Raw genomic sequence first — 13,835 nt, 5'->3', positions numbered from 1 at the left:
TACTTTCATTCAGCCAATATACTTACTTGTTGTATAGTATGATATTAGACTATTACGTAGGTATATTATAGGTGTCCACCATGATCCGTGCTCGACAAGTTAACACCAACTAATGTCGGTTTGGACATGCGTTTTTTTCCGTGTAAAATAATTACGTATCATGTATTCAATTAATGCGGTGAGAAAATGACATGACTATCAGAGGCCGACGTTGGTAAAGCTATCATTATCATTAGGAAAGAGGCGTGGAGTCGTAACGACTGGATGAGACATGGTCGCCATAACACGCCATAGTTTTTGTGTATCATGGAGTAAGGTAATCCTTACAGTGATAATAATAGGGTATAAATTATAACAATGATAATCTCGTGTAGAGCGAAAAAGAAATAAATAGATGCTAGTTTCCATAACATTAAAAGAGATGTACTTATTTTCGAAGCATTGTAAAAATGAAAATATTTTTACAGATGTTTTGCAGCAGTTAGTGTTTTCAGTGACGAATACATTGCTGATTTACTATCTACTAATATAGTAGTATTTTCAATTCGTTGAAGTAAAATTAATAGTCATCGGAAAATGAAATAGTCACCCATCAGCGTTCTTTTGTCTCTTATGGGTACTATACCGACTTTAGTGTCGATTCTATGGCATTTTCTATCCTTGATGGTAGATAAATACTTGAAGGATCTCTGTTCCATGTTACTGGAATCGAACAAGCTATACACGTCACAGGAACATGGTCAGGCGCTTTGAAATATCAGGTTAAATGCTAAGGTAAATGTAGGTTTGACTTGGAAATGTTATTCAAAGTTGAAAAGTGTTTTTGAAGTTTATAAAGTTTTTCGAACGAGTAAATCAAACAAACATGACTAGTATTAAGTTTTCAGTCATTAACGCGTACTTATTATTTGGTATTTGGTTGGAGATTTTTCAAATCAACGAATTACGTACATAATGTTTAGGTAGTCACTGTAAGCGTAAACTGAAAAGCTTTTTATTTCTAAACAAACCTGATGTTTAGAAATATGTGGCTCTCTGTGATCTCTACATTCTTCTGTAATTCAGTAGTCTTGTCTACCAGACTACTATCTCCGAATGGTCCTATAGCCACCATAGACGCTAATGCGGCTTCAACACGCTCTATATTCCGTGGCCCAGTCCACCTGGCGACGGTGGCATTGAACCTCCAACTCGGTTAGTACGCCCTGCTCGCTGACGACATGTGCCAAAAAACTTGAAGCACACGTGTTGTGTGGCCGTATTCGTCACTCAACTCTGTGAACTTGTATGAGTTAGCTGGAAATTTTGGATCTGAAGGGAAGGAGGAAAAATGATGCAATTTAACTCAAGAGTGACTTGCATAATTTCTTCTCCGATTGAAGGAAAATTAACTGGTGTGTGTTTGTACTTTGTGGTTAAATGATTATGCAATGTTTTGACTATCAGTTTCAGTTTAGTATGTATGTACACATGTGTCAGTTTTCCTCTGTGAAATATGACTCTTTACTTGGTAGGTTACACTAGCTGGTTTGATTGAGCCATGCCACCTACGGTAGCTTTATAAAGCTTGAATTTTGTGTTGACCTGAGTCACAATCTAGACTCTATCAACAACGGTAGAAAAATCTTTCCTCGTTCAAGATTAATGTTGCAGATACGAGTATAAAACACCATCAAAATGAGAGAAGAATAGAATAGAAGATAATGCTTTCGAGATATCGCATCGAAATATAATTTCGCATTCATGACAATGGCACTCCCTGTATCATTAGTCATATAAGGTAGCAAGGAGTGGCACCGCAATTGTTTAGAGAACGACCACTTACACGGCAGTGGATAAATACTTACCATAATAACATCCAATGTGTAGGTAGTAAATTGATTCGGACGCAAAAACTGTACTCTAGTGTGTAAGCATGACATGACATTCCGTATTTTGTGTCGGTTCAGATTCGAAAGTGTGACTGTAATGTGCAAATCCGAAATTAAGGCTGATATTAATTGAAATATCGAATGAGTTGACGATTATTGACGTAATTTTTAAAGTTAATTAATCCTGTCTTTCGACTAAAAATAAAAGTAATAAAGACGAAATATATCGTGCTAGTTTTAGTAATTCTTTTTCAGCTTTGATTGAAAGATTGATGAGCTTTTCGAAATACGATATCATATTCTTTACTGGACAATCCAGTTTAGGCGCAAAGCATTTATTTATTTTTATTTATTATTCATTATTGAGCAATTAGATATTTGATCCAAATAGCGTCCTAAATCCTCTTTAGGTTTGTCTAGACACTATTGTTCTCTATACAAATAAAAACAAACGTTTTAGTAGGTATAAGCATTCACAACACTTTCAGATATACAAAATATTATTTCAGCGAGTGCGCACTACGATGACGAAAGACTCGACGTTCGATCGCGATCGCAGACCGGTTGGGTACGCATTAGTATAAATACGATTTGAGTTTACAGTATTCCTTCTTCATTAATGCCCATCTAATTTGTCCCAAAGTTCAATTTCCAAATCACTAGACCCCATAAGAATTCACAACGAATGAACGACTTAAAAACAAAACTATACAGAGAAGCTATAATAATTTACTCAGCGTCGAGTCCCTTCTTATCAAGACAATTTGAAAAACCGCATCTAAAATGGCATCTTACGTCAAGCCGTAGACAGTGTTTGGTCACATCTCGTCCGATCCTGTCAGACCGGGAAGTCAATAACTCGATGGACGCGTTTTTAGGGTTCCGTAGCCAAATGGCAAAAAACGGAACCCTTATAGATTCGTCATGTCTGTCTGTCTGTCTGTCCGTCCGTATGTCACAGCCATTTTTTTCCGAAACTATAAGAGCTATATTGTTGAAACTTGGTAAGTAGATGTATTCTGTGAACCGCATTAAGATTTTGATGCAAAATTAAAAAAATAATAATAAATATTGGGAGCTCCCCATACTTAGAACTGAAACTCAAAACATTTTTTTTTCATCAAACACAAACGTGTGGGGTATCTATAGATAGGTCTTCAAAAATGATATCGAGGTTTCTAAAACATTTTTTTTTCTAAACCGAATAGTTTGCGTGACAGACACTTCCAAAGTGGAAAAAAGTTGGTCCGCCCCCTTCTAACTTCTAAAATAAGAAAATGTAAAATCTAAAAAAAACATAATATGTTGTACATTACTATAAAAACTACCAACGAAAATTGTTTTGAACGAGATCTAGTAAGTAGTTTTTTTTAATACCTCGTAAATCGTAAACCGCTTATTGCCGCGTAATCTTTCATACTAAAAACTTAAATAAAAAATAATAATTTTAATTTCATAATGGCACGGAACCCTCGGTGCGCGAGTCCGACTCGCACTTGGCCGGTTTTTATGCGTCATAGTCATACCGTGCGTGTGCGAACGAAAGTCGTCGGTGACATTTAGGCGGTTGCTATGGCAGACTGTCCATCACCGTTATATGGACAGAAGATGTTCAGATTCTCAATCGTGATAGGATATCTGTTCTAATATTAGTTTGTTGATAAATATAACATTCCGATGCTAACGATGATAACGCAAATGATGTCGTTATTGATTTAATAGTATCGTATCCCATTTAGATAATTCAGGTCAAGATGCGAAAATGGCAAGATTTTTTTTGATATTGATGACGTAAAGACAGAAGGAGAAAAAGTTTAAAATGATGACTGGTCATTAGAGATTTGTATGACTGAGCAGACTGTGTTTTGATAAAATTAAAGCGTCTTTAACTAACTTAATCAAACTATCGTTAAAGATACTCGTTTTGAAGCTATTGATTGTAAAACTGTTGCTGTAGGGCAATTTAATTGCGCCACTGCTATTACAAATACATAAACCGTCCAACTTCTTGTTTACTTCCGGAAATTGGAATTCCTCAAATTCTTGCGTTGCATACTCAAGATGTAGAGAGATCTCAAGTGATTCATACGCTTTCTTGAGAAATTCAAACATTTCCTCGTGATGTCATTTTATAGCTTTAGAAAGGAATTGATATAAATAGTCGTATTCATTATCCTTTATGTTAAACAAATTATGGACTGTCAGCTTTTTGATGAGTTGGTTTTTGTTTACACACGGCTAGCTAGTAACAAGTTTTGGCAACGTTTAAGTTACCTTATATACATAAGATGATAATAAACGATCATAGAATAAAATTCAACGCCAAATAAAGTTATAACAAAATGTATGTTAAAATTCTTTTACCAACAGGTTTTAGGTAGAAGATACAATCATACAGTGTAAAAGCTTTACACCCTAACACATAATAAAACGTCATTGCGTATGTCATCGCTCCATTCAATACGTTACTATCAGTATCCATTGAGTACCGTAAAGATGCATATCAAACAAACACACGCACTTTGTTACTATCCACGACAATGACAGAGGTTACATTGTGTGCGCACGCGCGGGCGTCGATGTCGTCAATGAAACCGTACGGTAATGGTTTATGAGTAATGTTAACATGAATGAAAATGTGAAAGTGCATTTTATTGGTGAGCGTACAAACAGATGATGTTAGGGCGCGGTGTTGTCAAAGCACATTCTAGTCCAGGTTTCGCGGATTCGAGTGGACAATTATGGCATCCTTTCATACCTGCATTGTTTTTTTTTCTCTTTATACAAGGATTTATCGAAGATAGTCTGATTTTTAAAATATTATGAGGTAGGTGTTTAGAAAAAAGCAATGCCGAATCGATTGATCCATTTCAGGCGCCTATGGCGGTTCCTGAAATTCGATTCTAGGGTTCTGCCACCAGTTATTAGTAGAAATTTTCTTCATTTGCTTTGCATGTTTTTCTTCAGTGATACAAAACAATTAAGTATTTGTTGTGTCAGTCATAAAATTTCAGGAACAATTTAATGTTCCTGTAAATAGAAAGGACTGATTACTCCAGACTAGAATAATTAAGAATAATCGGACCTAAAGAATGTATGTTGGCACATTTCCTGATGAAAATTCAGACTCCATCATTATCAATGCATATGATTGTCATACTTGATTTAAATATGCAGATAATACTTGTTTTATGGTAACCATAATTTATCAGAGCTATTGTCGTTGAAAGGCTTATTTATGTTTCCTATTATAGGCGTTGTTCAAACGCATTCATATTCAAGTTATTTTAATATCCCTATCAAGTATGAAAGCTGAGTAATGAGAAAGATTACCATGAAAAATAATCAGGAAGTTAATGCTTTGCCTCAGTATGACCCTTTGCACTGAAAAGTACGAGCTATGGGAGATTTGCATAAGTTATAAGAGACTTGATAGATTAGGTATATCCAGTTAAAATTCCTTTAATATAAAATGAACTCTATTGATCTCAGGATTCTCAGGATGCTTTAATTTCTTGCTTATCTCATTTCAGATAATCATGATTAAACTTTTCTATGTGTTTTTGTATTTAATCATACCTCGCCTTACTGGAAGTCAATACTGGGGTTGTTTCAGTCCAGATGTTAATGTACTCATATTTATTAAACTGATCGCGGTCAAACACGTATGCGTAACTGAAAAGCGTGATACATTTTCCAGCTCTATTCAGGTGAGTGAAACTTAGAAACCACACGTAATGAAGAACATCTCCTGGTGTAATAACTGTAGATATACGAACAGCTGGTGTTATTACTGTATTATTTTCTATACAAGTACGTCGTTATAGTAATGACGAGAGGCACGCGTCGCGCGCACCAATGATTCGTTACCGCGTTAGTCATGAACTAGTGACGTGTGGACACTGGACACTCATCGTTAACGAATAAGATGCATCAAGCAGTAGAAACATTATTTTTTATGTGTTAGTATAGTATGTAGAGTTTGTAGAGTTTGGCTGCACATAAAATGTTTTTCGCTACTGTTTTTCCACGTCTCGCGTCAATTTGTTAGAGGTCAGGAAATATTTTTCCGAATCTGTAAGATACGAGATTATGTAATTGCTTTTCTTCTGACCAAATGACTGACAGCTCTTCGTGGCTCAGCACTTGAGTGATTAATGTCCTGATTTTTATTTCGAACTCGATACGCCAACGTTACATCACTACAAAAGTGCGTGATGTCGTCGCATGCGCGAGAATACCCAACCAACGCTTAGCACTAGAAATTACCAGAAAAAATCACCCACTAATGTGTGGCGAGTGGTCATATTGTTATTGCGTGTGGCACCGTTGATTTTGTGGTAGCCATTTTATTAGAAGTTAATTTAAAACAATTTAATAGCCCTACATTTGAGTAATCGTGATTTATTTCGTGGCGTGACACTGACGCAACTTTGGTACAATGACAAACTTGTCATATTCTTGTATATATTCTTTCTTCTTTTTTCTTTTGCTTAAATCTAAGTCAATTGGTTAGCTTAAGTGCTTTTCAGTGCTTGATATAAGAGCTCCACGTATCTCTTGAACTATGCTATGATCAGATTAAACGCAGTACACGTTTAGTGGCACCTACGTTGGCTCTACACTTTTAATAGTCAAGAATGCCTAAACCAAGTTTTAAACTACAAATAAGGAATTCGATCCTTTCATCTTTCCGTTAAAAAGTCTCTAATATCCAGTTAGAAAGTCTTGTATTCTCGTTTGAATAAAAATAATGAACCAAAAGTATCCGTTATAATGCCCCGTAACTGGTTGTTATCCCAAAGGATACGTAATCATATCTCTAGGGCGTTATTAACCGCGTGATGGAACGAGGCTCTTTATTCCCTTTTATTGTGTTTAATATTTTGTAAAATGTATTTTATTATTCTTTGAAGGATGAAAATTGTCCTATCTCCGACAATTATCTAGCGTATAACTAGCTGGATGATTGTGAAAAAGAAACTAAAATAATGGTCTCCATCTCAACGACGACTTAATTAACGACTTAATTAAGATGACAGGATATTAATATTTAGGATAGATTGATACAATTTCTTAACTGATCGTGTACGTACATAATTTTAACGTAATCATGTGTTCGTATTTTCAATTAAAATGTAATTTGTGTCTTTTACCCTTTTGCAAGTTTCTATTTACCTTTAACTCTCTTGTTTATGTAGAAAACTTCACACACACTGCACTGAAAAAAATGTGTGGTTACAGCTTACACAATAAAAGTGACCACCGAAGTAAGTGTTAACTATAACCAAACTAAAACTAGCTCACTACAGAATTATTTGTTTAATTTACACAACATTTTGTTCCTCATAACCAAAGTGTTCGGTGGTCACTTTTGTTGTGTAAGCAGTAACCAAACATTTTTTTCAGTGTGTGTTTCAAGTAACAAAGGCACATTTCGAGTTGATCTGAAAAACAGTAAAGTCACTGTTTTTAAGATGGCCACTTTAAATGGTCTGTTATTCACATCTTTATCACCTAATTACACTGATTGCGTTGTAGCAACATTTTCAGTATCCCACTTAATGTCTTAACTGCGTGAAACAACGTCGATGAGTAAATTGCTTCTAATCATCATTCCGATTTGATTTCTCGGTCAATCGGCTTTGTTCGATGAGATCTGTTTTAAGGGCTAGTCTACATGCTAGTAGAGCTAGTCTACATGCTAGTAGAGTTATTTTCAACAAGGTTCAAACTCCATGGTTCATCTTCGAATGAAAAAAGTTTTACTTCAGTTACCTATTTCATTTCAAAATGTGAGTATCTGAAGTATCGATACCTGTTTACTTGTATCAGTATTGTATTATACATCACCAGTTTCAATAATATAAACATTATGTAAAGCTATGCTAAGAGTTGCATGTTCTTATTATGTCTTACTATATTCTTTTTATCATCTAGTTAAGTATCACTTTTTATCATCTAATTGATCCAACATCAACATATTGACCTTCCAAACCATTGAAAGAAATGACGTTACAAATATCTACTTGATGTATTTTTGGCAGTCATTCGTGTATCTTCAGCAGAATTCTATCACCCGCTACTGTTCTAGCGTAAAACAATACACTTGTGTGAACACACGGCGCAGTAATGTGTGCGGTGATTACAGAACTACGGTTTGCCGCGCTCGCCCCACTTTCCAGATACGAACGCAATTATATCCCGTGTAATTTCATTATTATCTGGACCGCGGCTATTATCGACTCCTTGGTGGCTATTTGTCAGTATTTATGTTATTATAGACGTATTTAAACATCAAATCAAATACTAGGAAGACTAGGAAGACTAGGAATCAAATAACTGCGAGCCAGGCGGTGATCTTTTATTAAAAGTTGCCGATGGCAAAATTAGCTGGAAATTAAGAATTTTCTGCTTGTGCTTTTACTTTAATTTATTTCTTAGTTAATAAGCAGCGTGAGACGTCCACCCACAAGGTGGACTGACGACATCATAAAGGTAGCCGGATAGCGCTGGACGCAGGCCGCTGCCAACTGGGTAACATGGAAAGCATTGGGGGAGATGGGCCAGGACGTCCACGTCCTATGGCTGAGATGATGATGATGATGAATAAGCTTCATTAGCTTGTAATATTTGTAATTGTGTCCTTTTTTTAATTCACCAAAGCTAGACTGTTTTTGCCCTGAGATGTTTGAAACGGCAAGCAATAGACTACTTCTGACACTATATCAGTAGGTACTTAATTTTGAAGCGTAGATAATTGTCTATCAAATTCTAAAAAAATCTCAGACCTGTCAACGTTTTGTTCATTTACATCTTTATAATAGCAACATTGATTGTAAATGTTATTTATTAACCAGTGAATACCATAAAAATTCCCATGCACTTAATTGAAGCGCTAATAGATTGACTTCTGATGTTAATTAAGTTTGCATGCTTCAAACAAATGAAGCCGTGGATGGAGCATTATTGTGATACATTTTCCCATGTCTATGGAGAAATTTATGATAAATCTACACTTTCACTGCTACTGGGATTATCAAGTTTTAGAACGATGTTCTCCGATAAATCGATTAGCTTTACATTAAATCTGTTAATGTATGATTCTTTAAATTGTAATTATACGTTTAAAGTGATGTTCCAAACATATTCGTTAGGTGGACTGAAATTTCGGTTCGGGTGACCAAAAAATTTACTTACATGTAGCTGTAGCAAAACAATCCAAAATAATCTCAGGCATTTCCCCAAAATATCCGAAGAAAAAAAACAATTAATTTATGCTTGCTTTGAAAATTACAAAAGCAATCACGAAAGCCTGATAAAGATATCGGTAAAAAATATTCATGCGATGTCGAATCGGGCGTACGGCGCGGACCCTCTGAAATGTTTTTGCACACAAAAATGTAAATTACGGGGATTGTACAAAACTGGGTGTTGTTGTCCCTGTCTTGCTTGTGCAGTTTTGCGTATGTTTGTCTCGTTTCGCGCATTCCTCTTTCGCGCGTGGGAACGCAATGCGCCCGCGTCGTTCCCGGAACGTGCGCTGGCGACTCATCAAATCGCTCTTGACACAGATCACCCAATTATAGAGATGACATGCTAAAATTATTAGTTTTAAGTGATATTCGTTGCATACTCTATCTATCTAATCTATCTTTAATCTAAGAGGTAAAGTTTGAGAGTTTGTTTGTAGGAAATAATCTTTGGAACTACTGAACCGGCTTAGAAAATTCTGTCATCATTAGTAAGATCCATTATTCCTGTAAGTAGTAACATAGGCTTTAAAAGCTACACAGGATAAGCCGCGGGCTAAAACTAGCTATAAATATGCCTATTGTTTTATTTACATAAACAACACGAGAATAATTTTCCGCAGCAGCTAGATTTTCTTCGAGATGTTGTACTCTTAGAATGTTTTAATTTATCGATGAATGAGCACTGTAACTGTCACATAAGTATCAGTAAAACGAGTGAAGAAAACTATTTTCATTTCACCGACCGATTAAAAATATTTGTCTTTTCGCGCAAAACAGAGAATTCATCTTCTGAATCGTTACTTACTCTGTGCAAACAAGCGTGCAGCGTTTTGCCAATCATCCAATTTTGGTGTAAACGTTCCGTTCAAAAATTATGCGTTACCAGTTTATTATGTTTACACTGTTCCCGCTCACCGCAACCTGTCGTTACGTTAGTGATGTGCAGACACCCTTTCTTTTGATATCGGGTGTCGACAAAACTTCAAAACTGGGCACGAAAGGATCACTATTATTTGAGTTAACCCTTTGCACTGCGAAAAAAGAGAACAACATCTAAAAAATTCGTGAATCTTATGTAAATAGTGCGCTGCATTATCGAGTTATTCGAGGATTTTGTACCAACCATTTGTTAAGCAATACAAAGGAAGTTTAAAGGAACAGTTGATAGCATCAGCTGGCAATCGTGTAGCCATCACTGGGGGCAGGTTGAGGTTGTTTTCTGACAATGGACAACACGCATAAGTTGTAATATTAAGTTAAATTATGACTTAATTTAAAGTTTAGATCACACACATTACACTAGTTTTTATTTCACCTCAATCCATCCAGTATTACCGAAGATAGAACCTCGAGAAGTTTACGGACATTTTAAAATTTTCAAAAATTTCCAATATTCGCGCGTGACGTCACAACATGATTTTGCAGCCCCCGCACGTTAACCCATTTACCACTTTTTGTCTTTTTCCAACTAAAATAAAATTTTACCTAACTGACAACTGTTGTTAGTTGTCATCGTTCAATCACATTTCAAACTAGGCGCTAAAAAAGTAACCATTATTATGCCACCTATTGCCAATTTTGTGCAATATGAAGCCATTTTTACATTTATGCACTTAAATATAAATTTTCTGGAAAAATAACCAAGTTTGTGTCTCTGTGCTCAATAACGAGTAAATAGTCCAGTTATTTGTTAGTAATGTAAGTTAAATAGATTTAGAGTTGTGAAACAGTCAAATTAATGTACCTGCTAAATTGCGAGTTATTTTTTCTTTGATCATGGCAGGACACGCTGCCGGGTGTCCTAAATATGCTGAAGTATTAAAAATTGCGAGTTATTTTTTCTTTGATCATGGCAGGACACGCTGCCGGGTGTCCTAAATATGCTGAAGTATTAAAAAATTCGCGTTGCTGAAGTATACATTTTTTTTGTCTCGTTTGTTTCTACATTACATAATTGTATCCTACTAATATTATAAATGCGAAAGTTTGGATGTCTGGAAGTTTAAAATAAAGTAATGTTTATTTCTCACCAACATAACAGATAATATTATGATAACAAACAATCAGGAAAAACAAAAAGTAAGAATGTTGGTGGGTTGATACCTGAACTAGGAAGATTCCTGTGTCTCAGGTTTGTTACTCTTTCACGCAAAAAGTACTCAACGGATTTTGTTGAAACTGTACAATATTATTGTTTTGTTTGTAACCCAGATTAACATATAGGCCATAATTTATGCCGATCTGTGACACTAAATTTCACGCAGGTGAAGCCGCAGGCAAAAGCTAGTCGTGAAATAAATAGGAAAGTTTAAGGTTCTGAAACGTGGTCGCTTACTATGGGCCTCATAAGAAGGCTCAAGGTCACCCAAAGGGTGATGGAGCGGGCTATGCTCGGGGTTTCCCTGCGTGATAAAAAAAGTGACTTGAAAATGGAATACAAAATGATAAGGTATGGTAAATGATAAGTCTTTATCAATGAAGAAGCAGAAGTTCAATTTCATGTGTCCTCCATCTAGGCTCGTCACTCAAAGTTTGGCTGCGGTCTCAAATTTGGGCTTAATTGAGGTATTTTTTGGGTGAGAGGCATTAGAACTAATGCCGTTTTATGTCAAAAATTCATACTTAAAGGTAATCAACCAGGTACAAAGTATTTCCTTGTATGTTAGTCTGCCACTCTTTAGTAAGTCCCGAAATCCCCGCTTCGGCTCCCCTACTAACCATTCTAACCATTGTACACAGATAATATCTTACATGCAGCTTTTCATGTTACTACGTCACATTTTCAAAATCCGCGCGGAAAATCGCTCCTAGCGGAAGAGCGCACTTTGAGCTTGAATATTTCAGTCATTTTTAAAGATATCAAAAAAGTAAAAATACAGTATTCATTCTAATTTTTTGTAGTATTTTTTAGCATCTTCAACAAAAATTGTGCGCCATGTCCATTGTGTAGCATTTGGGATTTATGGACTAAGATGAAATCATTTATTTATTTGAAAGGCTGACACAACAACTTGAATTATTATTGGGCCAACATTGCACATTTTATCTCATCGTGCGGTAGCTATTGCAACCCTAGAGACATATTTCTCGAGAATTTGAATTAGCTTAGGACTTAGATTTCCCTTGTAAAGACTATTACTAACTAATATAAGACTGAATAATAATTTAACGATATTTTGAAAACATGAGTTTAACTCTTGTAATGACTTACACATTAGCTTAATAGGCAATCTTCCACTAATAATAATAATAACATAAATATTCACAGTGCGTTAACCCTGTAATATATTTGCTAAATAACTAATATAATATTTCTCAACATGATCTAAACACTCAATAAAACAAAAAACTTAACCCAGATTCAGTTTAAAGAATAATTTCCATCATTATTCGTACACTCTTAATTGCCTTTTACACGCATATCGAAATAATTGGAGGTCAATCAAGCGTTTCGGACAAATACAATACCAATACATAACAATAAATAATTGTTTATAAGCCTCACTGACCCAGTTTGTTCTGCGTCAGATCCGGAATCGATTTTTGAATTAAACGTTTTTTTTTCGCTGTGATTTTCTCAAATATTGACACTTCTTTTTTATTGATTTTGATAATGAGGCAATGAAAATGCATTTTTTGGTATGTACTCGTATGTCTCAAATTCACCGTTTAATCGTTATCACTAACAAGCAGTTAAATTGGGATACCCCTTTTCTGAAGCTCGTTAAAAAAGGGCAAATAGATTTTTTAACGAACACTAAAGTTTTTTAATGTGGCAGCGTTATAAGGCCAATTAGCCTCCAAAGTCAAAGTCAAAGTTTTATATTCTGTACCCTTTCCAGGGTGCTTATACACGTCCCAAATAGCTTGCCCTACCACCACTTTAAGACAACATAATATGTGCCGGTGCTGAGAAGAAGTGGCGGAAGAAACTCAAATCACCTTTGTCAGCCTCTTGCTTAATCAAATATCCCCTAGGATTCACCGATCACTTACGCCTTAAAATACCGCCAAAATGTATCTTTAAATTACGTTATAATAGGCTAGATGACAAAATTTCAATTATTTTTCCGTCAGACAGACAATTAGAAAATATTAGACTCATATTTTTTATTTTCTTTCATAATTAGTAACAGTGCTACATCGAGTTGAAATGGCGCGATACGTCACGCTTGAGTAGAATTTTTACTCAAAAGTGACGTCACGCGACATTTCAACTCAATATAATACTGTAATATTATGGAAAAAATTAAAAAATATGAGTCTAATATTTTCTAATTATTATCTGTCTGACGGACTAAATAGAATTTGGATTTCATTACCCAGTCATCATCCCTATTGTGTTGGACTGGGCTGAAAGGTGGTTGTTACTTTTTCTTCCCCTTACCTCTAGATTCATTGAGACTTATTTCCCAATTTCTGTTTCAGTCAAGAGCGAGAGCGGGGGAGCTATGGCCGATGGAGCGGCCGGACGGGATGCCGGTCATACAGTCGTTAGAAGTGATGTGCGGGAAGGACCACATGGATGTACACTTAACGTTCTCACATCCCTTCGAGGGGATCGTTTCGTCTAAGGGTAAGTTTTTACAAACTGATAGTGGAATAAGGATTTAAGGTTGGGCTGACGAATAAGGCTCTCCTTGATAACTCACTCCTTTAATATACTATGTCCTATGAAGGATCGAGCTTGTAAGAAAAACCTAAGTTT

General features: G+C 35.6%; 1 protein-coding gene across 4 annotated transcripts in view; it reads left to right on the top strand.

Annotated features, from left to right (window-relative positions):
- The first annotated feature begins 13,559 nt into the window (after positions 1–13,559).
- m (zona pellucida domain-containing protein miniature) overlaps positions 13,560–13,835 on the top strand; it is a 34,398-nt gene continuing 34,122 nt past the window's right edge. For all 4 annotated transcript variants that reach the window (XM_028323024.1, XM_028323023.1, XM_028323025.1 and 1 more), the window contains exon 1: positions 13,560–13,703. In XM_028323024.1, the coding sequence (XP_028178825.1) occupies positions 13,586–13,703 (118 nt within the window). In that variant the 5' untranslated portion in view covers positions 13,560–13,585. The remainder of the gene's footprint in view (positions 13,704–13,835) is intronic.

Source organism: Ostrinia furnacalis, unplaced genomic scaffold, assembly GCF_004193835.3.
Source record: "Ostrinia furnacalis isolate ACB-3 unplaced genomic scaffold, ASM419383v2 OfSCF0587, whole genome shotgun sequence".
In the NCBI taxonomy this organism is placed as follows: domain Eukaryota; kingdom Metazoa; phylum Arthropoda; class Insecta; order Lepidoptera; family Crambidae; genus Ostrinia; species Ostrinia furnacalis.
Note: the sequence above shows the minus strand (reverse complement) of the source record. Positions and strands in the feature narration are given on the sequence as shown.